General features: G+C 47.5%; 2 protein-coding genes across 11 annotated transcripts in view; one reads left to right on the forward strand and one right to left on the reverse strand.

Moving 5' to 3' along the window:
• The window catches only part of SPTAN1 (spectrin alpha, non-erythrocytic 1), a 52,721-nt gene extending 40,870 nt beyond the window's left edge, over positions 1-11,851 (forward strand). For 6 of the 10 annotated variants that reach the window (XM_068413637.1, XM_068413634.1, XM_068413636.1 and 3 more), the window contains 17 exons: positions 595-715; positions 871-992; positions 1,545-1,677; positions 2,128-2,226; positions 2,536-2,695; positions 2,924-3,000; positions 3,165-3,374; positions 3,623-3,919; positions 4,402-4,514; positions 5,354-5,371; positions 7,204-7,266; positions 8,517-8,571; positions 9,067-9,263; positions 9,651-9,704; positions 10,196-10,342; positions 10,660-10,807; positions 11,521-11,851. In XM_068413637.1, coding sequence (XP_068269738.1) covers positions 595-715; positions 871-992; positions 1,545-1,677; positions 2,128-2,226; positions 2,536-2,695; positions 2,924-3,000; positions 3,165-3,374; positions 3,623-3,919; positions 4,402-4,514; positions 5,354-5,371; positions 7,204-7,266; positions 8,517-8,571; positions 9,067-9,263; positions 9,651-9,704; positions 10,196-10,342; positions 10,660-10,807; positions 11,521-11,646 — 2,140 coding nt within the window. In that variant the 3' untranslated portion in view covers positions 11,647-11,851. The remainder of the gene's footprint in view (positions 1-594; positions 716-870; positions 993-1,544; positions 1,678-2,127; positions 2,227-2,535; positions 2,696-2,923; positions 3,001-3,164; positions 3,375-3,622; positions 3,920-4,401; positions 4,515-5,353; positions 5,372-7,203; positions 7,267-8,516; positions 8,572-9,066; positions 9,264-9,650; positions 9,705-10,195; positions 10,343-10,659; positions 10,808-11,520) is intronic. The other 4 variants (XM_068413639.1, XM_068413641.1, XM_068413642.1 and 1 more) reach the window with 1 other exon arrangement.
• Positions 11,832-19,941, reverse strand: DYNC2I2 (dynein 2 intermediate chain 2). Its single transcript, XM_068413645.1, has 9 exons — positions 19,814-19,941; positions 18,836-19,090; positions 17,980-18,089; positions 16,069-16,226; positions 15,391-15,500; positions 14,471-14,638; positions 13,794-14,026; positions 12,811-12,968; positions 11,832-12,237 (listed from the first exon to the last, which is right to left on the reverse strand). The coding sequence occupies exons 1-9, from the start codon at positions 19,889-19,891 to the stop codon at positions 11,999-12,001; spliced, it is 1,509 nt and encodes a 502-aa protein (XP_068269746.1). The 5' UTR covers positions 19,892-19,941; the 3' UTR covers positions 11,832-11,998.
• Between the last annotated feature and the right edge of the window lie 2,510 nt (positions 19,942-22,451).

The raw sequence follows: 22,451 nt of genomic DNA on the forward strand, positions 1-22,451 counted from the left end.
GTGCAGCTCCTTATCTGCAGTTTTCTTTGGTCAAACCCCAAGAAGGAACACTCGGTACTGGAAAAAGTAATGCTGTGAGACCTGGACCAGATCACTGAAAATTGACTCTAGTCTTTCTGGGAAAGCTCCTAGCAAAAATTCAAACCTTACGTTTCAGTTTGAAGTACTTTTTTTGTTGTAGTAATTAATCAAATGCTCTTTCTGTATTGGTGTTTGTATCTTGGGAGGAGGGACAGAAGTGAGCCTGACAGAAATCATTCAAATTAGAGCACTTTTTTGTCATGATTATAAATTTAAAAAATAAAATTGGACAACAGCAGGTAAATTTTAAAAAAGGTATCTATCTTCTTAGAAAGAAACTCTGTCCTTCAGAGAGAAGTGATAGGCCCTCTGTCACCTTCTTTCTTCCCCACACGTTTACCCCAAATGTGCTGCCAGGAGCCAGCTGCTGTTTGCTGATAACTCACGTACACAAATTTTTACAGCCAAGATTTTTGTGCTATGCAGAACATTTCCTTATCTGTGGTCACTTTGTTTTTCCTTTTGTCAGGTTTGACCTATAGAAGTAATTTCCAAATTTTATCTTGAATTTAGAGAGAAGAAACTGTTGGTCAGCTCAGAGGACTATGGCAGAGACCTCACCGGTGTGCAGAACCTTCGGAAAAAACACAAGCGCCTAGAAGCAGAATTAGCTGCCCACGAACCAGCTATCCAGGTAACCGCCTCTCTCCTTGACAGATTTCTCTGTAAGTAACATCTTGCTGGTTTGTGGCAAATACAAAAGCCAGTAATAGGTTTGCTGGAATCCACATAGAGTGCATGAGAAGAGCGCAAGCGATGTTGCACTAACTGTGTGTTCCTGCTGTGCAGGGTGTTCTGGACACTGGTAAGAAGCTTTCAGATGATAACACGATTGGAAAGGAGGAGATACAGCAGAGACTGGCTCAGTTCGTGGATCACTGGAAAGAGTTAAAACAGTTGGCAGCTGCCAGGTGTGTGAGACATGGGTTTGTAAAATTCAATATTAATTAAAACAGGTACATGGACTTGTAATGACCAGATTTACTGAGTTTCAGGGGTTTTGGGTATGGGTTATTAGTCAGTAATATGGTGTAATAGCACATGTCACTGACAGGCTCTAGGAGACTACTGAAGAGAGTTTTAGTGATAATGTTCCTCAGTAGAAACATCAGTCTTTTTTGAGGTGTGCTGTGTTTAGCCTTTCCTTGCACCAGCTGGAAACCATAGACCTGAAATTAACTGGCCTTAATCTACTGCCAGGATATTTTTCTGAATAGAAGCTGTTGAGAGAAAATTATTCACTTTATTCCTTCACTAGCTGCAGGCTTTGTGGCCTCCTGAATTTCTAGAGCTGTAGACATTGCAGTCTGCTGCTGGAGAAGAGAAGTGTGCGTGATTCTGTGCTTAGGGTTCAGTCTCTCTACATTCGTAGGTTTTCTGCTGCTGTAATTTGTTTTTACATCTTATATCTAAAAGCCATAAAGCAACACTGTGACTAATTCTACATTTCTTCTCCCATACAGGGGTCAACGTCTAGAGGAGTCTCTAGAGTACCAGCAGTTTGTAGCAAATGTTGAGGAAGAAGAAGCCTGGATCAATGAGAAAATGACATTGGTAGCCAGCGAGGACTATGGGGACACCCTTGCTGCTATCCAGGTATGGGGAGAAGTTGTCAGCTCTTTGTTCTTGTTGCATTATTGTTGGTTAGAGCTTAACGAACCTTTTCTTTAACTGTCTCTCCAATGTAGAGGTTATTGTTGGTTCCTTTTGAAGGCCTACAATGTAAAAAACAGGAATTCATTTTATAAAAGCATCCCAAGTACGTTATTTCCTGGAGAAATGACTTGCAATTTGGTGTAGCTTTGCATCTCTCGGCCTCTCCTGGGCACTCCTGGTTTAATCAAATGGCTGAAGCTCTACTGGAAGGCAGTGTCAGTCTCCTTTTGTCCACAGAAAATCAGCAAGTAGTGCTAACCAGCGAAGATTAATAGTTTTTGTCAGAAAAAGTTTATGCTAGCTGATTTATAACAATGAATTATTTTCATTTTTTAATTTTTAATAAGTAGTGAGAAATTATTTTTAAAAGTGATTGTCTCGTGTTTGTAGGGCTTGCTGAAAAAGCACGAAGCATTCGAGACTGATTTTACTGTCCACAAAGACAGAGTGAATGATGTTTGTGCTAACGGAGAGGATCTCATTAAAAAGGTGAGCATAAACTGGTAAAAAAACAAAACAAACAAACTTCAAAGCCTACCCAGGATATTTTCATGTCAAAGTATCCTTACTCTTCTCTGAGGATTGAGTTGTTATCTCTTTGAAAAGAGCGCTTACTCATTTTTTGCGGCTGAATAAGCTGTTGGGGTTAACTGCTTTTGAAGCTATTTCTTGGGCAGTGGTTGTACATCGAGAACAAAATCTTCCAGTTGAAGTCCTTGCTCTGTCACCAACTTACAGGATGCTTTGGAAGACCTTAAAATCATACATATGCAACTTTTTTTCCCTCCTGTCATGTAGAACAATCACCACGAGGAGAACATTACTGCCAAGATGAAGAGCCTCAGAGGCAAGGTGTCAGATCTGGAGAAAGCAGCAGCTCAGAGGAAAGCCAAACTGGATGAGAACTCTGCCTTCCTCCAGTTCAACTGGAAAGCAGACGTCGTGGAGTCATGGATAGGTACATTTTATACTGGGGCACAGTACCCTGCCACAAAGAAACTGAAACGCTCCTTCATTTCTAAAGATCTCGAGCAGCTTCTCGCTTGCTGTTGTAACGAGCAGACCTAAACCCGAAGTAATCAGCAGTGCTATACCTGATCTATGCTTTTAGGGTAACCTAATTTGAAACAGAGGGAATGTTTGAGATAGAGGTTCACATTTTTACTGAATTTGTTTCATTTTCCAGGTGAGAAGGAAAACAGTCTGAAGACAGATGATTATGGGCGCGACCTCTCTTCTGTGCAAACACTGCTCACCAAACAGGTTAGTGCTAATGCTGCTTCCACCCTGTAAGTGGAGGAGAGAACAGGTGAGCTCTTCTGGAATACACGAGAATCTAGTATTTATGTTTGAAATACATGCAGGATATTGGAATGGTTAAATAAAAATACAGTCTAAAATATTTTGTTGTTCTTTTAATGCTTCAGGAAACTTTTGACGCTGGACTTCAGGCTTTCCAGCAGGAGGGAATTGCAAACATCACTGCTCTGAAAGACCAGCTACTAGCAGCCAAACACATCCAGTCAAAGGCCATTGAGGCTCGGCACGCCTCCTTGATGAAACGCTGGAATCAGCTACTTGCTAATTCTGCTGCCAGGAAAAAGAAACTCTTGGAGGCTCAGGAGCATTTCAGAAAGGTGAGTGGCCAGACCATGGGGCTACGAAAATCTAATTGTTCTCTTTGAAAAAAACGTACACTTGCAACTTCTGCAGCTTTTTCATTTGCAGCTAATGATTACAGAGATCCTAGAGACTTATAAGAATTTTTGAGATGCTTGCAAGAAATAAATAATAAAGGCAAACTGTCACTGATAGATGTTAATTCCAGATAACTCATACGGAATATTTGCATTACTGAACAACTGGAGTGTTTTCTCTTTTCAAGGTTGAGGATCTGTTCCTGACTTTTGCAAAGAAGGCGTCTGCCTTCAACAGTTGGTTTGAGAACGCTGAGGAGGACCTGACGGATCCTGTGCGCTGTAACTCGCTGGAAGAAATCAAAGCGCTGCGAGAAGCTCATGATGCTTTCCGTTCTTCGCTGAGCTCTGCCCAAGCTGACTTCAACCAGCTGGCGGAGCTTGATCGCCAGATCAAGAGCTTCCGTGTGGCCTCCAACCCATACACTTGGTTTACTATGGAGGCTCTTGAAGAAACCTGGAGGAATCTGCAGAAAATTATCAAGGCAAGTCAGAGAGAGAGAGACTCTTTTCATAGTTTACCACCTTTCAGTTCTTCCCTGGAAGTTATCCTCCAAGATAATCAGTACGAGAGTTCGTCACTACACTACAGGTGGAAATATGTCAAAATTTGTGAGCAAAGAAAAAATTCCATGAGCTGTAAACTTGTTTTTGTGGCCTTCCATTTGTGGCCTTTCAAAAGGCAAAGCACGTGTCCCTCGCTTCCTAACTACAAAGCGTTCAAAGCCCGTGCTGTGCAGTAAAGTACCTGCTGGTTCAGTTCCAATTCTCACGACTTCAGTAGGAATGTTCTGTGGTGTCCTCTGAGATGATTTTGTCTAAATAGCCAGGACACTCTTTGAGCACTGGGTCTTGTTTTGAGCTTCACAACTGTGCTGGTGTGCAGCTCTTAGGTTTTTTTTTTTATTACAAGATAAGGACAACAACGTTATTTCTCTGTTTGAAATTATTTTTGTTCATTTCTCAGGAACGTGAATTGGAGCTGCAGAAGGAACAGCGACGGCAGGAAGAAAATGACAAATTGCGCCAGGAATTTGCTCAGCATGCAAATGCTTTCCATCAGTGGATTCAGGAGACCAGGTACATTTTGTCTTCCCAGGAGCTGCCCTTAGCGAGTTCCTCAGCTGATATTTGTATCCATCCTTTGGATCTCTTTGGTCTGTCTAAGTTGTAAAAGTCTCCTGCTGAAAAACAGCTATTCAGGACTTGTTCATTTCCTGCAGTTGGGATTCGAGGGAGGCCCTGTTAGCCACGGGGAAGAGGAAAGCCCTGAAACACCAGACTTGAAAAACGTTTCTGCTTCTGAACTCATTTTCCTGTAGTAATTCCAGTTACCCAGGACTTCTCTCCAGTCATTCCGGCACTAGTCTGCAGTACAGCTGGGGGTGGGCAACAAATCACTGGGAGCAGAAGGTGTGAGGTGCCGGTGGCGTTGCTGCTTGTGCTCCTTCTGTATTGAATAGTGTATTGGGAATCTCACTAGAATTTCAATAGAGAAAGAAGCTGTGAAAAAAGCTTAAAACTACTTTGTTATCACTTACCTGGGTGATGTCTAATATCCTTGCCTAGGGAGAGGGAGTAAAGATTGAACAACTGTGTTAGAAATAAAAAATCTAAAGGTCGAGAATTGCAGTGAGCATGTCTCTAGAAAACAGAGGGAACCGTGCTCGCTCAGTGCTGTCAGCCAGTTCTGACACACTCTGGTTGTAGTTCAGAGGAGGTGAGTTCTGTTTTCATGTAATCTGTGATTCTCTCTCTCTGTGTGTTTACAAATAGTTCTGTTTGTGTCTTCATGAAATAATGAAATACAAATATGATTTTTAACTTCTTGATGTTTGCTTCCCACCCAAATCTCTGTCCCTGTCTTACTGTCTTGTCTCTGTCCTGCTGCCTGATGTTTGGATCTTCACATTCTACAGGACTTACCTGCTAGATGGGTTAGTATTGAATTTTATACCTTTAAAAATGTGGTGATGTGTTCTGCTCTGTGTATTTTCTTGTCGTTACATTGCTTGTGACAGCTGCGCTGAAGCCCCTTTTATTTGAAAAGAGCAATCTGTTGCTGAGGTGCACAGACACAGAAAACAAGATTTTTGGAGTATATTAAGTATAAACCAGTAGAAACATAAACAACTTCCTAGTCAAAAGCAGAAGATATTACTAATGGGTAGCCACTGGCACACCGTGGAAGTCCTAACTTTTGTTCTTGCTTTCTCTGAGGGCTTGCACAAGAAAAGCCTCCTAATCTGATGAGACATGGGAGGACACAGAGTAGTCTGCCTTTGGAAAACAGCTGACATTCCTCATTTTCCAGCACTCAGAGACTTGCTTAGTGAAATAAACTTTTCCATTATAACTGTTCTCAGAACAATTAAAGCCCCAAAGTATTGACCGTTTTTGGTAGGGAGGAGGGAAGATTCCTATGAAGAGACTTCCCTGAAATTATGTATCTTAAAACTCTGTAGGATGAAAATCTGAACCGCCCGTTTTTTAATCTGCTGCATAACTGTGCCCCACAAAGATTATACCCTTGATAGGAGAAAACAAACCCTTCCAACACGAGCCCACGACCTCCCTGGGTTTGCAGGCAGTTTGGTGCTTGCAGTTTTGAGTCCACTTTGTGTCCATGGGAATAGTTCCTGATGAGGATTCGTGCTGGTCATTTGCCAAGAAGTGGAAAGGAAATAAGAGATCTTTAGATGTCTTCAGCCTGCCAAACCCTCCGAGAGTGTGTCTGTCCATTTAAATTTCTTCAGTATTAAAAATCTGCAGCACAATGGAAGCTTTGTAATAAGACATAATGTAAAATGCTAAGAAACAGTGGATGGGCCTGGTGCAGAGGCATGTGTGTCAGCCCCGTGTTGAAGTGCTGGAGAGGAGGCAGGGGCCTTCCTCGGAGAGAGAGAAGGCTTTTCATAATAAAAGGGTGGAATCTTCACAGATAACTGTGCTGCTTATTTGCTCTGTAATGGTCACAGTGTCTTGTGTTCTGCTGTTTCTGCCAGATAAAAATAATTCACCCTGTTTTTGTTGTACAGTTTAATGGAACAGAGCAGATTTTCCTGGAGCGGATGCTGAGTTCTCTGCTCCTTTGCAGTGTTGTAGATCAGTGCTGGTGTCCAAGAAGGAGTGAACAGAAAGGAGCCATTTACTAAAAGACGCAGAATCAGAGTTTGAGATCACCATGCCAAGCTCTTCTATTGAACAAATTACCAGAAGGCTGCTGATCTGCTAGGCAGAATTTGTCCTTAATTCTGCATGAATAAATTAAAAATGCAGATCTAGCTCAAAGCAGCATTGGCTGTGCTTAGCCTTCCTTGGCAAGAGAGAAGGCAGAGCTTCAGAGAAGTTTCCGGATAAGAGCTGCCATGCGTACACCGTCCTTTTCAGTGGCTGTAGCTGCTTGTGTGCGCCCGGCGCTGCCTGGAGGAGGTTTTATTTGGGGAGGGGAGAAAGAAGAATTTGGAGTTCAGGAAGAAGAATGCCTTTAAGGAATCTGTAGATGAGTTAACTGCAAGACTTCAATTCGTCCCTTAGGGAGACTCACTTTTTTGTGACTTACACAAAAATAATAACAAATAATAATTTTTGTGTACGTGCAGCCAGCATTTGAGTAATTTTCTTTCATTAAGTACTTGCTTGTGTTTGCTGCAAGGTGGTGCTGGCTTGGAGTGTGGCTCCACTGCGGTGGCCGTGTTTTGGTGTGTTCTTTCCTCTGTTCTTTCTTTCTTCCTTTTTGGAATTTACTTGGTTTCTTTTCTTTGACTAGCATAGCATATCGTCGTGTCATTCGTGTCTATCAGTATGAAGTTGGGGATGATCTATCTGGAAGGTTTTTTCCTCTTATTTTCTTACCTCACTTTGGTTTTCAACTGCACTGTTTAATTCCAAGGCTCGCTTTCCTTCCGACTAACTTTCACGGCTTAGAGATGCTTGGAGGTTTGTTTCCCTGTTGACTCTTTCCATGGTTGGTTCCCAGCTTCCTGCTCAGGGCTCAGCGTGCGCTTCACCTCTTTAGACGTGCCTTGAGTCTGAGCCTTAACCCTGTGGGGAGAAACACCCAGATGTTTGGTGCATTTTCATTGCTACAGAGTGATTCAGCACTTGAAATCCCCTTCTTGGGAAGCTCAGCAGCATGCAGGAGGATAGATTTCAGTGGGGATGAAAACCTGGTTTTAGTGACTGAAGTTTTAGGGACTAAAATACCACAGAGTCAAAGGAGAGGACGGCCCAGCGCCCAGCCGTGCTGTCCGTGCACAGGTCGTTATGAGCTCTCACTGCACGTGTTGGAAGGACAGAGGTGCTTAGAGGGTGCTTAGGAGAAAAGCAACATCCAGAGACTTTCTGTAGCTAGACCACATGAAGGAGATCTCGGAGACCATCACCACAGTGGAGATCTTTATGTGCTGGCATGGGGGCTGCAGCGTGCCTAGACGCTCAGTGTGGAAATCGGACTGAGAGGAGTGGCTGTGCCTCAGTTTCTCTGGGCGCAGGATGGGAGAGGTGGGGAGGGGAAGGCAACTGTTGGCCAGCCACTGCTGTGTAGGGGAGGTCTGTAGTTTTCTGCAGAGATTATGCCATATTCAGATTACTTTTAAACCAAACCAGTAGTTTTCAAGGTCTTTTTCCCCCATTTCATCCCCACGTACCGCACCTCTGTAGAGCTCCTGTACCTTACTGGCAAAGCCAGCCCATCTCCAGTGAATCACCTGTAGTTCGTGTGTGCGTGTGTGTGCTGGGCACGGCGGGGTGGGGGGGACTGCACTAAGTTTCTAATGTCATTAGGTCCAGTAAAGCGGGTGCTTGGGATCTGGCATGAAGTGTGGCTGCTGATCGTGTTGCCTTTCAACTGGGGCTAGAAATTAACTATATAAAGAAATAAGAATCAAACAAGATGTAGACGTGTCAGTCTGAAATAGGATGAGTCAGAAGAAACAAATCACAAAAACAGTGTTTAAATATCTACAGGAGAATAATACTGCTGTAAGGATTTTTAATTTCAAGGAAGGACTGTTAATTTCAAGCCCCACCTGCCATTTTTTAGGGGATAAGTGCTCTGTCTCACTGTGATTCTGTGTTTAGGTCTTGTATGGTGGAGGAATCGGGAACCCTGGAATCGCAGTTGGAAGCTACTAAAGTAAGCAACACTCACCTCTTGCTAACTGATAACTCGGGAACACGGGGTGGGAATGGAAATGCATGTAATTATATGGTAAAACCTGAATTGATTTTACACATTTTGAGTACTGAAGAGGCCTTTGGGATTATCTGTTTACATATCTGATGTCTACTTCTATCACAAGCCATTAAACAACACTGATGTAGTTTTCCTTTTTGTTCTTTTTTTCTAACTGAGCGGGGTAGGGCAGAGAGGATACAGGATTCTCAGCACGTGTCCTGACAAGAGGGGGTTTGTCTCAAGAACTGGTTTGCGAGCCTTGTTAGCTTCCAGTAGTGTGCAGGAAGAGGAACATTGTTTTGAATACTGTTTTACAAATCCCAGTATATGTATATCTAATCCCAGCAGAAAAAGAAGAGTATAGAACCCTTCCTCCCCTACCAGCCTGGGTTCCAACTTTTTAAGGGTTTTTTTACGCTCCTTGATTTTTTCCTCTTCGCTCCCTCCTCACAGCGCAAGCACCAGGAGATCCGAGCTATGAGGAGCCAGCTGAAGAAGATTGAGGACCTTGGAGCAGCCATGGAAGAGGCACTTATCTTGGACAACAAATACACGGAGCACAGCACCGTGGGGCTGGCGCAGCAGTGGGACCAGCTGGACCAGCTGGGGATGAGAATGCAGCACAACCTGGAGCAGCAGATTCAGGCTCGGTATTGCCCACGCGTGGCGTAAAGCGGGTCTGACCTGGGGGGATAAAAGACAGGAGACGCATCTGCCTGTGTCTGCAAACAGACCCTGCACGCTCTGTGCTAGTGACTCTCTCCTGACTGACGGGAGTAGGGAGCTTGTAAATCCCCACCACCTCCTGCCTCTCTTCAGAGGGATGAAGTCAGCAGGTTTGGAAATAGTTCCTCTTGGCCATTAGCAATGACGAGATCTTAGAGGAACTGATTTATTCTGTTGAGCTGTGGTGATGTGGTGGATTGTTTGCTCATTTGTCCTCACCTTCTGATGCAGACGCTGCCTTGGGGCAGATGGACTCCAGCAGGGCTCTGCAGTTCAGGAACTGTTCACAAGCTTTGCTGCTTCCTTTACAGAAACACGACTGGGGTCACCGAGGAGGCGCTGAAGGAGTTCAGCATGATGTTCAAGTGAGTTGCAGGGAAATCGCGCCAGACAAATGCTCGTGAGAGATTCCTGGCACGTGGATGGCTCCTGCTCACAGGATCCTCTGACCGATCTGTTTGTAGCTCCTTTGTTGTCTGCCCAGTTCGGTGCTGAGCTGCTCTGCTCTCTGCCAGATGGCAAGAGCCTCCAGAGCCACCCGCTGCCACTGGCTGCAGCCACAGCCGCCTGAGAGCCTCTCCTGGGCACGCTCACGGGGGGGTACAGCGGTGTAGGAACTGGGAGTGGCAGTGAATTCCTGCTGGGAATGATAGAGCTATTTTGGGGATGCCTTTTAAGCAAAGTAAAGAATCTGTCCTTACATTTTATGTATGTTAGATAGACCTATTTATTGCTTCAAGCTCATCTGTCCAGAATAGCGGGCTAGTTAGAATCTGTTCTAGTTTTCAGCCCACTGCACAGCTTTCAGTACTCAACAACTGACATTTAAATGTGGACTTTGCTTTTATGTTTTTAGGCACTTTGACAAGGACAAATCTGGACGACTTAATCACCAGGAGTTTAAATCTTGCTTGCGCTCTCTCGGCTACGACCTGCCTATGGTTGAGGAAGGAGAGCCAGACCCAGAGTTTGAGTCTATTCTGGACACTGTAGATCCCAACAGGTAGGTGGGTTGGACCTTTATTGCAAAATATTGCATCAGTGTCCTCTGGGGAGCTGGCTGGAAGGTGTCTCTCAGGCTGAGCGCTGTGCTTCCTTCTGTTGTGGAGAAGCTGTGGTTGTTTTCACAACAGTTCACATAAAAGAGTCTTTATGGAGGTAAGAATGACATATGTGAAAAAGAAATTCACCTTAAAAAGTGATCTGGTGTCGACAGTCTCCTGTGTTAAGACTTTCACTTCTCCCAGAAAAGTTACAGGCTGCTCTGGGGAGGGAAGGGCGGCGCTGTGCTCAGTGTTCACACGCTGTGTTTCACCGCAGGGACGGACACGTCTCGCTGCAGGAGTACATGGCATTCATGATCAGCAGGGAAACGGAGAACGTGAAATCCAGCGAGGAGATCGAGAGCGCTTTCCGCGCCCTCAGCTCCGAGGGGAAGCCCTACGTGACCAAGGAGGAGCTCTACCAAGTGAGTACAGGTTGTGGCCCACCAGGGAGGAGCAGACGGAGGCTTTTTGTTCCTAGATTGTTAACAAAGCCCAGCACTAATTGCTTGGAGGTTCATGTCACTGTAGTTGAGTCAGTTCTGAACCTGCCAGGGTGCCTTCTGCAGCGGACGCAGAAGTGATGGTAACAGCCCTCCCCAGTTGCTTTCTTGGCTCTATAAAGGAAAAGCTTTAACTGCCGAAGGACTACGCAGGTTGAGAAAAACAAGAGCGACTCAAAGGCCGGGGAAGGAGGGGCATTCCCTGGGCCTGTCCTCAGAAACTCATGCTTTCCATTAATCATTTGGGCGACTAGAGGGAGATGTTCCTTCAGACAGCGATTCAAAGAAGAAACCGAAGCCTCAGCTTAGGCAGTATGAACATCTCCTCCCTCTCGCCACCCTGCCAAGACAGCAAGTTTTTCCTGTCTGAATCCCACCAGCTGGCAGAGAAACAAAGAGGTTGCATTGCTTCCTCGTATCGGTTACCTGTTCTGTCTTCATTCGGTGGGAAGACTCAGGTCAGACCTTCCAGCCCGTAACCAAATAGTGTGAACAGCCAGAGCATTTCCATGCCGGGTGTAGTTCTGCTGCTCTGGCTCCTGCCCTGAGCTGGGTGCCCCTGGGAAGGGGAGGGCTGCTTGTAAATGCCCCGTGTGCAGGCTCGGAGCGCCCATCCCCATCTCTGTGTCTTTCAGAACCTGACCCGGGAACAAGCCGATTACTGCATCTCTCACATGAAGCCCTACATGGACGGCAAGGGCAGAGAACTTCCCGCTGCCTACGACTACATAGAATTTACACGTTCGCTCTTTGTGAATTGATCTGAAACACTAGTACCAAAAGATGCAAAGAACACGCTCACGTTTGCTGATTGTAGCTCTGCATGTGTGTCTCTCTTCCTCTTTGTGCTCTACAATAATCAGTGTTACTTTATGACGTAACCTTAAACTGCTTAGCTTAAAACTCTTAGGGAAAACGAACATATTGCAGTGTGCTTCAATAAAAGTTACTGGTCGAACCACATCACCTTGTGTTTAATGGCTAAATGCAAATTTAACTCTTGGGTGGATGAAACTCCAGCTGTTGTGGTTTACAGGCCAACACTGTGGAAGAGGTGAGTGGGCAACTTCTAGAGTCAGTAGCAAGTTCCACACAGCTGGTTGTGTTGCTGCTTTAGTCCGTGATCTCGCTTGCCAGCTGCTCCAGATGGTTCCTTTCCCTGGGTCCCTGCTCAGTGAAGTCTGAACTCAACTGCCAGACTTTGACTGTCCCGGCAGCATCCCCTGCTGCCAAGAGCCGAGTCTGCTTGACGTTAAACTCCAAGCAGTACACGGGGCGTCCGCCCGCAGCCTGCTGCATGGAGACGGCCGGCTTCTGCGCGCTCTTCTCGAAGTCAAACAGGTGCACGGCGCCTGCAAACCAGAAACGGTGATGGCACCTTTATGGCAACGGACTTTGTATTTAACAGCAGACAGGAGTATCTAAGTCTGGGATTTAGAGTTGTTCTTTTTAAGCCGTCTCCCCTTCCCTCTGATGGGGTCTAGGCTGTGACAGCTGCATCGCTGCAAGACAGCGCGGATTTATTCTGCTGTCAGAGACCTGAAACCAGGTTGCCAAACTCTGTGAAATCTCCATTTCTTAACTAAAAAGTGTGTGGGCAGTTTTCTAAGGAAAAATTTCTTGGTTTAAACCATCAGCTCTAGAAGTAAAGGTCAAAAACAAGGAAGCTGGAAATAAGCTTTAGCTGTGTTAATCTTGCCGTGTTACAGCCCTGCGAAGGGCTGTGGCAACAGAGGTAAAGGTGTCGTCAAAAGTGAAAAACGTGACCAAAGTCGGCTTGAGACTGTTCTACTGCGTGCACAGCACAAACAACGTCACTGCGCTCTGCTTGGGGGAAGGGCTAATCAGTACAATTGACGGGTGCTAATTAATACCCAGCACAATCTTAGTTTTATGGCTGAGAAGAGGCACCTGCAGTTACTTGCCTTCCCCAGACGCAGCTGCAAAGACCAGTGGTCGGACTGGAGACCAGCGTACGCAGAAGAGGTATTTCTGTGATAACTGAAGAGCAAGGAGGGGCTGTGTCTGCAACATGGAGTGCAAGTGAACTTGTCCATCAGTCCCACAGCTCAGAAAGAGGTTCCTGGGTGGGGAGAGAAAGCAAGAAACAGCTTTTTTTGGCTTTATTGCTAAAGCTACAGAACACAAAAGATTAAAGCAGCATAACCCTGGACAGTCTTACTGCTTTGCAAAGGTCTGAAGGTGTTTCCTAAAGCAGCGGTTTCCAAGCCCGACCCTGGGCTGTAGTTTGTTACTGCCCTCAATTAAGTTTAATGAGGGCTCGTGTTGTCCACTGAGTCTATGCTGGTGGGTTGTGGGCCAGGGATGCCTGAGAACTGCTGATCTACAGCCAGGCATTGTGAGAGTTGTGTTTGTCTCATGCAAATTAAATGCAAACCTGGGCTGTCAGCATGTTTCATAGAAACATGGCTTGGGGCCTCTTCCCTGGGCGGTGGGTAAACGCAGGCAGAGGTGTGAGCTTCTATCCTAAATTCGGGCTGCTACTGGTGAGATTGCTGATGGGCAGATCACTTCAGCACTTTTTCAGCTCCTCCCCTTGTCTTTAAATTGATCTTTCATATTAACATCTAGGATGACCTAAGGAAGGTGTTGATGTTCTGTGCTGGCCTGACTACAAATTCCATGTTACATTACTCATGTTGTGCCCAGAAGCAGCACGTTCAAGTGGGCAGCGTCACCAGAGCCAATGGACATTGTTGCTCCTACGACGGGAAGTTACTTGATCAAGTTCCCAACGCCAGGTGACAATTCCCTTTTTTGGAACCTGTACACACACACACACTCCACCCCCCACACCGCTGCCGGCGCTATCTGAAAAATGCACATTTAGAGCCAGGCAGTAGCTGGTGCCCACCATGCAGCACTGGTGTCAGCTCCCAGCACTTGCCTGTGGAAGGGCGAGCAGCTCACGGAGTACACGGGCCCACCGTGGGGGGAGAAGGCGAGCTCTGCTGGTGCCCTGAGGGGAACAGAACCGCCTGTCCGCTGGGGAGCCAGTGTCTCTGCTGCGGTGGAGCACTTCAGGGAATAGCCGCCTTCCACACCGACCACGAACACACGGGGATCGAAGTGGGAAAAAGAGAGCGAGGTCACACCCACAGCTGCCTCTCCCCTGGCGAACTAGGAGAGAGACAAAGCTGTTGTGAGAACTGGGGGGGTCCAGTGAAGCACACGTGCGGCTGGAGCAGCGTGAACCACCCTGCCAAGGAGGGATGCAACGACACGGTCACTGCGTAGCTTGCACCAGCTCCAAGGTTTGTAGCACTGCTCAGCCTTTAACCTCTGCAGCATCCATCCTCCTACAAGGGGATTCATGTGAATTAATATTATTACGAGCAAGTTCTCTTCTCCATCCCAGCAGCTTCCCTTTAGAGCACTGCAAAGCCTTGGCTGCTGCTAGTCTCCCAAGGAGTGATTTCAGTAAGGCAAAGGAGATGGGGATCAAGGGCTAGTTCAAAAGGGGCTTTTCCTGGCCCTTCGTGTGTGAAGGGTGAGCTCTGCCACACAGGCTCCAGAGTTAAGAGGGGTTTGTCAAATCAGGCCTCTTTGAACTGCTGAACTCACCTTCTTCAGCTGAGTGCTGCGAGGGATCTGCTGAGCCACGATGGCGAATCCTTCGGCCAAGGCCAGCCGACCATCTCGCTCCTCCCTCCACACCAGGATCTTTCCATCCGTCGACACGCTCAACAGCCGGGAGTGGTTTCTGTGCTTGGCGTCAGGTAACCAGTTAACCTGTTCCAAATGCCAGGAGCTCACGATGAGGGGACTTGCCAAGCCCACGCTCAGCAGCCTGCGGTCCCCTGACCCGCCAAGACAACACGGGAGCAGAGCCAGGCGGCAGCCAGCGATCTCGGTACCAAACCAGCTTCTGCTGGGAGCTGGCACACAGAGATGCCAGGAGAGGAATGTGTTTAGGTGTTCAGGACTGGATTCTGTAGTGTGGTTTGTATGGTTCACCTGCCATCGCTTTTGAGACAGTGTATTTATAGCACTTTCGCCCAGCTACACACAGCAGCGCTTTCCTGACTTTTAGATGAGGAAATACACAAACTGCCCTGAGTCACAGGACCCCAGAAGGACAAAAACCACCAGGAAGCCAGACTGCGTGACGAGTTGTGACCCTTTATGTAGCTTTAAGCTTCCAACTAAGGATCAGTGATACTCTGCCACTGACATTTTTAAACCACAAGTATTGTTAGCTGCATCAATAACCAGTTACAGCATGGGAACAGGCCTGCTCTTCATTTATCCTGAACAGCGAGAAGTCATTAATTCCAAGTGTCCAGTTCAGCAAATGCCTGTTCTGTAGCTAGATTTGGGGGAAACCAGCCAACCAAAAGAGAACATAACCACTGAAACGCAGCAGCCTGGCTGAGAGCTTCAGGTACGGCACCAGTAAGGTGAATACGAACTTGAAGTATGAAACAGAGCAAAGGCAACTCCCGCCCCCCCGAGCCCTGTCTGCTGTAGACGTTCGCTGTTACCTGATAGACTGGATCGGTGTGAGTGTCATCTGTCATCCCCGTCCTCCAGATCACAGGGTCTTCTGTTCTGCTGGTATCCCACACCACCAGCTCCCCACTGAAGAGGCCACCTGACAGGACACAGAGACCAATAAACCATCTAAGGGCTAATTGTGCATGAACACGAGGAATGGGAGGGGCAGTTTGCGCTGCTATTACAACACAAGTGGGGATAACTTGTCTTATCGCCGGTGAGGATGAGCAGCGTTCTGGGCAGAGCAGGCCTCAGCAGCAGGAGTGACAAACGCACAAATGCAGCTCTGGAAATGGGCCCGCCAGCTTCAGAGGACTGGCAGCTATACAGAGGGCACAGGCAGCTCTGGTGTAAGAGAATAGAGCGCTACCGAAGTAAGTGCACTCTTCCCACTTACACACAGGGCTGGATTTCCTTCTATCATCTCTCTCTGAGGAGATGATATAAAGGCAGATGTCACTGAAAGAGCAAGTCCCAGTTCCCAGTAGAGAAGCAACAGTGCACTTAGCAGCATTGGTGAGCATGAGCTCCTCAGCTGGAGGAGCTGCAACACCATCACTTCTGCAAGAAATGGTAGGCTGAGCTGAGAGAGGGGAATAAAAAATGATCCAAGCAGAAGGAAATAAGGTACATTTCAGACAGGATCTAAGGTAAGAGCAACCTACCAGCTATCAGCGAAGGCCGGGAGGGGTGGAAAGCCAGGCACATAACAGAGCTGGGAACATCCACCACTAGGTCAGGGCGCTGTGGATTCAACCCTCTTCTGTCCAGATTCCAGGTACAGACGTAGGATTTTTCTGTGCTCCAGTCCCCAGCGTCCAACCTGAAGAAGAGAAAACTACATCTTGCCTTGACCGCTCCGCAGAGGATCGCAGGCCGGCAGAGCTCTGGTGTGCCCGACTCGTTGTTTAAACGTGCTGCTTTGTGGCTTGGAGGAAAACTGGGGTGAAGGGATCATGAGGTGATGAAACTTCTCTGCAGGCTAATATATATACAGTATGTGTCTGTACTTACAGAACAAAGTGTCTGCAAGTAAATCTCAAGATATGATTCGCTATTCTGAAATCTACTAACGATTCACATAATGGGAGCAATCTAAAGGGTACACACAGAAAGTTGCTGTATTTGGGAATGAAAAATCGTAGGAGATCAAATTGCTGCTCATTTGCAAACTGGCTGAGTTGCAAACGACGTTTTCTCTAAACAAGCACTAAAAGATCCAGGGTCTGAGAATACACAGCGAGGAAATATCTTACCTGGAGGACTGATAGGGGCTGAAAAGATTTACTGAGTCTTGCTTGGCCTGAGATAAGCAGCATGATTTGAAGTTCAGGTGTCTCCCCAGGAACAGAGAACTTTCTTCACAACCACCAAATGGTGCTGATGGCCCTGCACGCACCACGCCACGCACCCCAGCTCAGATTTCAATTCAGTCCTGTGCCCATCATACTTGTTTGCCACAAGTGTCTCATGAATTATTTCTCTAGGATGCTGACAGACACCTGCCACTCCACTGTCTTTGTTATTTCTGTTTCATTCACCACACGCTTACCAAAACGTTACATGTATTCTGTCACTAGCACCACACTGACCAGTGTCGTGTCCTGTCTTGCTACAAGGAGATGATACGGAGGACAGAGATCTACAGAAGAGTCAGGGGCCAGGACAGGAAGCAATTATTTTGAGCCTGACTTCTACTGCCTTTATTTGATGTTCTTAATTCTTTTATTGGAAGAGAGATGATCAAATAGAAGGAGCAATTTTTCATCCACTTGGTAGCTGATCTGTGAAACTTCTTATTAAAGGACATTGTAGGTGCTACAAGTTTACACAGACTCACAGAGACTGTGTAAGTTCATAGAAGGGAATTCTACCAAGGGTAACCACAGACACAGAAACCACATTCTAATCTGAAAACAGCTGTAGAGTGGGAGAGCAGGAGCTCCTAACATACAGGTTTGCCCTGTTTTACTCTCCCCTACGCATTCACTTATGGATCCCCTTTTTCTTGGGACTTTTAATCTAAGGAAGGTAGTGGAAGGAAAAGGGAATAAGGGGAGCAGTAGGGCACAGAAAGGAGAGGTTGGATAGACATTCACTGGGTTAGATGAAAGCTTTGTCCAACCCTCATTTCAGAAATTCTTAGATGTTTGTTAGCACACGTCCGTGGCATTGGGTGCAGGCGTGAATGGGTGCCAGGTTCGTCTGGGGTGCTAAGAGACCACATTAAAACAACATGATCTTCAAGGAAGATAAGCACGTACTTCCAAACCTCACCCACATATTTGCAAGTGCATCTGCTCTTTACATTTTCTCTCCAAATAGAATCTATCTAGAAACAAATCAGTACGAGTACCTGTATCCATTTTCAGGGCGAGGGGAAAAGCAGAAGAACTAAAAGCCATAATTTAAGACTGCCCTGAGATTTTGTTTCTTTGAATATGAAATATTTACCTTGCATAAGGTGTATATATGTGCCTAGTTTATTACTGCAGAGAAAGTGATCGTATCTAAAACTCACGTCAGCCTGAGATGTCGCATCACCCTCAGCGCTCTCAATCCAGTCAGATACTCACCGGCCATACGAACACGCAACAACAGATCCAGTTGCATTCCAGGAGACGCTGGTAACCTGTAAGTTTTGATCCTGAGCCTCTGGGTACGACAACGTATGCAAACACGACACCTGGAAGAGATCAAATTCAAGCACTGAGTCTCTGAACACAGAGAAATGAGATTTGTGCACGCCCCTGCGTGTGATCGTACGGTTGCAGCGCAGGCTTCCCCTCTGTCCCAGCAGCACACACATATACATGAAAAAGTTGTTGAATTCCTATAGGGAAAAAAACCCCAAAGCACGTGACCCTGCCAAACCAACTGCCGCTTCGTAATTACCTCTCGCAGGCTGCACACTTCAGGGGCTGCACGACCACCCTGGAAGGACGGGCCGTAAGGATTTGGACATACCCCCAGGTATGGGTCTAGCACTCGCCAAGCTTCACAAGCAATGGTCTGCAAACAGCTGTACCAACACTTACTGACTGATACAAATTGCTTCCACTCTTGAGCACTGTACGCTAAACAAATTAATCTAAACAGCAAGAGCTGCCGAATCACTGACTACAACTGTTCCTAGACACCTGCTAGTCTGGCAGGCTCTAAAGGGGCTACTGGAAGCTGAAGATAAGCCTACACCAGCTGCAGGCTTCCTTCTCGCAAAGCTGCTGCAACAGTCACCAGCAGGAAGAACAATTTTACCAAGCAAGGCCAGGCCACAAGGGAGAAAGCTGAAGAAAAAAAAACCCTAGTAATTTCTAATCATTAGAATCTGGCAACAACAATCACCGCAGTAAGAAACAGAACTAACGAGTTAGAGCGGCTGCAACCAGCTCCGCTTGGGTAATGACAAGGATCTAAATTCTGTCAACTTACTGTTTCGTTCTGATCTGTCCAGTTCACCTCAAAGCCATCAAAGGCACGGCTTCTCCAGTTCTTATTTAGCTCTTTGATAACAGTACTCTCCACTCTCTGAAGGAATGATAGAAGCCCAGTGTAATCTACTCGGACCTCTTGCTGGAAGTCTTGGACAGCATCTTTACTTTGATCTGTCTGCACAGCGGCATCTCGGCTAGTATGAGACTGTACTGCAGTTTCTGCTGTTGAAATTTTCCCAGTCTGGCAGCTTTTCTAGAAAAAGAAGACAGACACTCTATAATTCAAACAGAAAAAAAGGGAGTGCTGCACAAAACACTCAAAGCATCTTCCCCTCTTTGGCATTTCATATTTGCACACTTCTGGTTTATGATTAAAAGCGGGATGCCTGGGTAACTGTCTGGATGTCGGTGATGTATTTGGTGACCTTCACACGATCAGATATTAGAAAGAGATGCCCGAATGTCAGTCGAATTCGGGCCACATGGAATGGGGAGGACGAGAGAACACGAAAGGGCTGAGAGCCTCCAAAGGAAGCAGCAAACACCGAACACGATGACAAGTGCAGTATTGTCAGCTCTCAAAGACTGGCTTTGTGGCAGCTGCACGTGTGTTTCTCTGCCAATTTGTATAAAGGACCTAAATTAGGAAGATGCTGCACAGGGGCAGAGCCAGCAGGCAGACACCGGCACCTCGGGCCCACCCGCCGCCGGCTCTGCCCCGGGGAGTGGGCACCGGCAGGGATGCAGACTCCCTGCGGGGAAGGTCTCTGTCCCGGGCCGCGATGGAGCAGCGGGGCCTGCGGGGGTTCACCGAGGGGACGAGTCGGGGCCCGGCCGCCCCTTCAGCAGGACCGGTGGGGGGTAGGAGCTGGCCGCCGCGGCTCTGACAGCCGCCTCCGGCCCACCTGGCCCGGCCCGGCCCCTCCCGGCGGTACAAGAGCGCGGAGCGAGGCCGCGGCCGCCCCGGGTCTCTCACCGCCTCGCAGCGCGCGCTCCGGGCGCTCCTCCACAGCGACTCCACGTCGGCGCCGGGCGCCGTCCCGTCCGCGAACATGGCGGCGAGCGGGGCCGCGGCCCAGCGAGCTCCCACCGCCCGCTCCGCCGGTTCCCATGGAAACGGGCGAGGCGCTGCGGGATGACGTCACCCCGAGCGACGGGGCCGCCGGCCAGCGGGCGGTGAACTGAGCCGGGCGGTGCCATGTTGGGGAAGGGCACGGAGGGCTCGTCTCCCACCCGGGCGGGAGAGGGGTGTGGGCTGGCACCGGCGGGTGCTTCGTTAATGCCGTAGGTCCGGCGGGGGCTTCTCCTTCCCCTCCGGCCGCCCCAGCCGCACCCGCGCTGGGCTCCGGCTGGTCCCGCCGCGCCGCCGGGGGCACAAGGGGCAGCCCCGGCGGGAGGGCGCAGCGGCTGCCAGGAGTTAAGATGGCGCCGCGGGGTGGCGGGGGGCGACAAAGCCGAGCGCGGGGAGGTGCTGCGGCGGCAGCCGCGGAGGGGAGGGCCGGGCCGCATTGTGAGGGAAACGAGGTTTGAGGAGAAATCCGATATTTGGGAACTGGTAGCGCAAAAATGTCGCAGCGCTCAGCGGTACCGGCTGCGTCCCGTGTGGCTGCTCCGCGGAGTGCCGCTGAGTGCCGCTGGCAGATGCCTTGGTGCAGCTGGGAAACGGGGCTGGGGCTCCGCTCCAGAGCCCTCCACCCTCCGCAGGAGGCATTATTTGTAGTGCTAGAAACATAATCTGAACTACACCGCCCTGGTTAGCATATATGGCATGTGCTTGCCCAGGAAATGGGGTAGCGGAGTCAACTTCAAGCGAGCGTGTAAAGCCTGGTGTTGTATTTTGACTTCCTTGCGTTTTCCATTCTTGGTTTTGATGAGGGAATTATGTTAATTTGTACTGCGGGTGAATTGCTATTTAACCTTGCTCCGAGCTGGCTGCCCGCCAGCTGGGTTGCTGGCGCTGGGCTGCTCTCCTCCTTCCGGACCAGAGAGCTGTAGTTAACCTGGTGCAACATCTGCCCATCGGGGTGGGTACAGCTGGACAGCGGTGGTGTGCTTGTGTCTGCGGACACATTTACTGGGGTCACAGCTTCCTTAAGTAATTACTCCTAACAGGTATGACTGTGCTTATAGGTTTTTTTCTAATTGTAACTCCATTGGAACAACTTAATGATGAACACACAGGCTAAATTTAGCCCTGGCATAAGCAGGCACAGATGCACTAAGTTCAGCGGAGTTATTCCTGCTGTTGCTGGGAAGAAGTCTGGCCTGGATGTAAAATCAAGATTACAGGATACGGAGTCGGTGCCTGTGAGAACGGACATAGCGCCACACATGTGAATCCATTTATGTCAGAGCTGAGTGCTACGGTTCTTCTGAGGAATTTAAAGTACTTTACAAGTAGTAATGACATAAGATTCCCTAAAACTTGTGATAAAGAACTATTATAGCAATTTTACAGGTAGTGAAACCGAAGCAGAAAGAGGTTAAGTGGCATCTCCTTCAAACGCAAGGGGAAAAGTCCCAATGGAATTGAAGCCTCCAGATTTCAAATCCTGTACTGCATATCTGCTGTGATTGTTCCCCTGGTTTGTGTGGACCTTTGTGATGCCCCATAGTACGGCTAAGAATGTAACTGCATGCTTGCGTTGGACTGATGGTCCTTTTAGCCCCGTAGCCTCTCTCTGGATAGCACGGGAGTTAATCTGAATTTCCAGAGTTCGAGTTCGGCATCTCCTGCAGTGGGAGGTTGCTGGTATCTGTGGAAGCTCTAACAGCGGCAGCAGTAGACTGCTTTTTAGTGACAGGACGTGAGTCTGACCACTTTCATAGTCCACTTCTCTTGCAGGCAGGCTCCTGGTACCTTGCTTTTGGTCACTGTCACATGGCAGTGACTAACGGACTAAATGGACCATTGGCTTGACCAAGAAGGGTATCTTTTTATGTCCTTTTTTGTGGTATGGCTTATTTTTTATCAGGTCAAATGTCAGGATGTGAAATACAATACTTAATGACAAAGTATACTGTGCTGGGCTTTTCTACTAATTTGAACACAAGTGAAACATCTCAGAAGCCACAACTGCTTTGTATTTTCAACCAGGTGTCTGTAGCTGTGGGTTCGAGACTGCTTTACCATCTTTATTTCTCATTCAGCTTTCTGTTCCCACTGTGTTTTAAACATCCATTTACAAAGCAGCTTTAAAAGACGTAAGAGTATTGGAAACAATGCACTGGTTTTGTCCCAGCAGGATTCCAGTCCCTTCTCTGGAGGAAGTACTTGGTGTTGTGCCTCAGTGTATTCATTCAAGAACTCGACTGCAATATCGTAAAACAGTGCTCTGCTGCTATTATAGTGAAATCCTAGTACAGCACTTGCTGAGAAATGCTTATTTTTAAGAGATCAGCTTGAAGATGCAAAACAGTGACAAGATAGTCTGTCCCTTAATGAGTGAAATAAATATATTTTCTATTCAAATTCAACAACCCTATTAAAAGTGCATAAAGCGAGCATTGTTGGGTGAGTTTTGCTACTGCAAATAGTTAAATGCAGGAAGTAGGGGGATTATTTAATCTCAGTTTACTTTGTGTTGAATAACTGATACTAAATATTTGAACCC

Source organism: Nyctibius grandis, chromosome 16 (assembly GCF_013368605.1).
Source record: "Nyctibius grandis isolate bNycGra1 chromosome 16, bNycGra1.pri, whole genome shotgun sequence".
Lineage (NCBI taxonomy): Eukaryota > Metazoa > Chordata > Aves > Nyctibiiformes > Nyctibiidae > Nyctibius > Nyctibius grandis.

What these genes read in the sequence shown, in the direction of transcription:
- DYNC2I2 (XM_068413645.1), bottom strand. Translation starts at nt 19,891, where the DNA reads ATGTTCGCGGACGGGACGGCGCCCGGCGCCGACGTGGAGTCGCTGTGG. An exon ending in CCGGCCTTCGCTGATAGCTG is followed by an intron (nt 15,501 to 16,068) that starts GTAGGTTGCTCT and finishes GTGTCCTGTCAG; the next exon opens with GTGGCCTCTTCAGTGGGGAG. An exon ending in TGCAGCTGCGTCTGGGGAAG is followed by an intron (nt 12,238 to 12,810) that starts GCAAGTAACTGC and finishes TCTGGTTTGCAG; the next exon opens with GCGCCGTGCACCTGTTTGAC.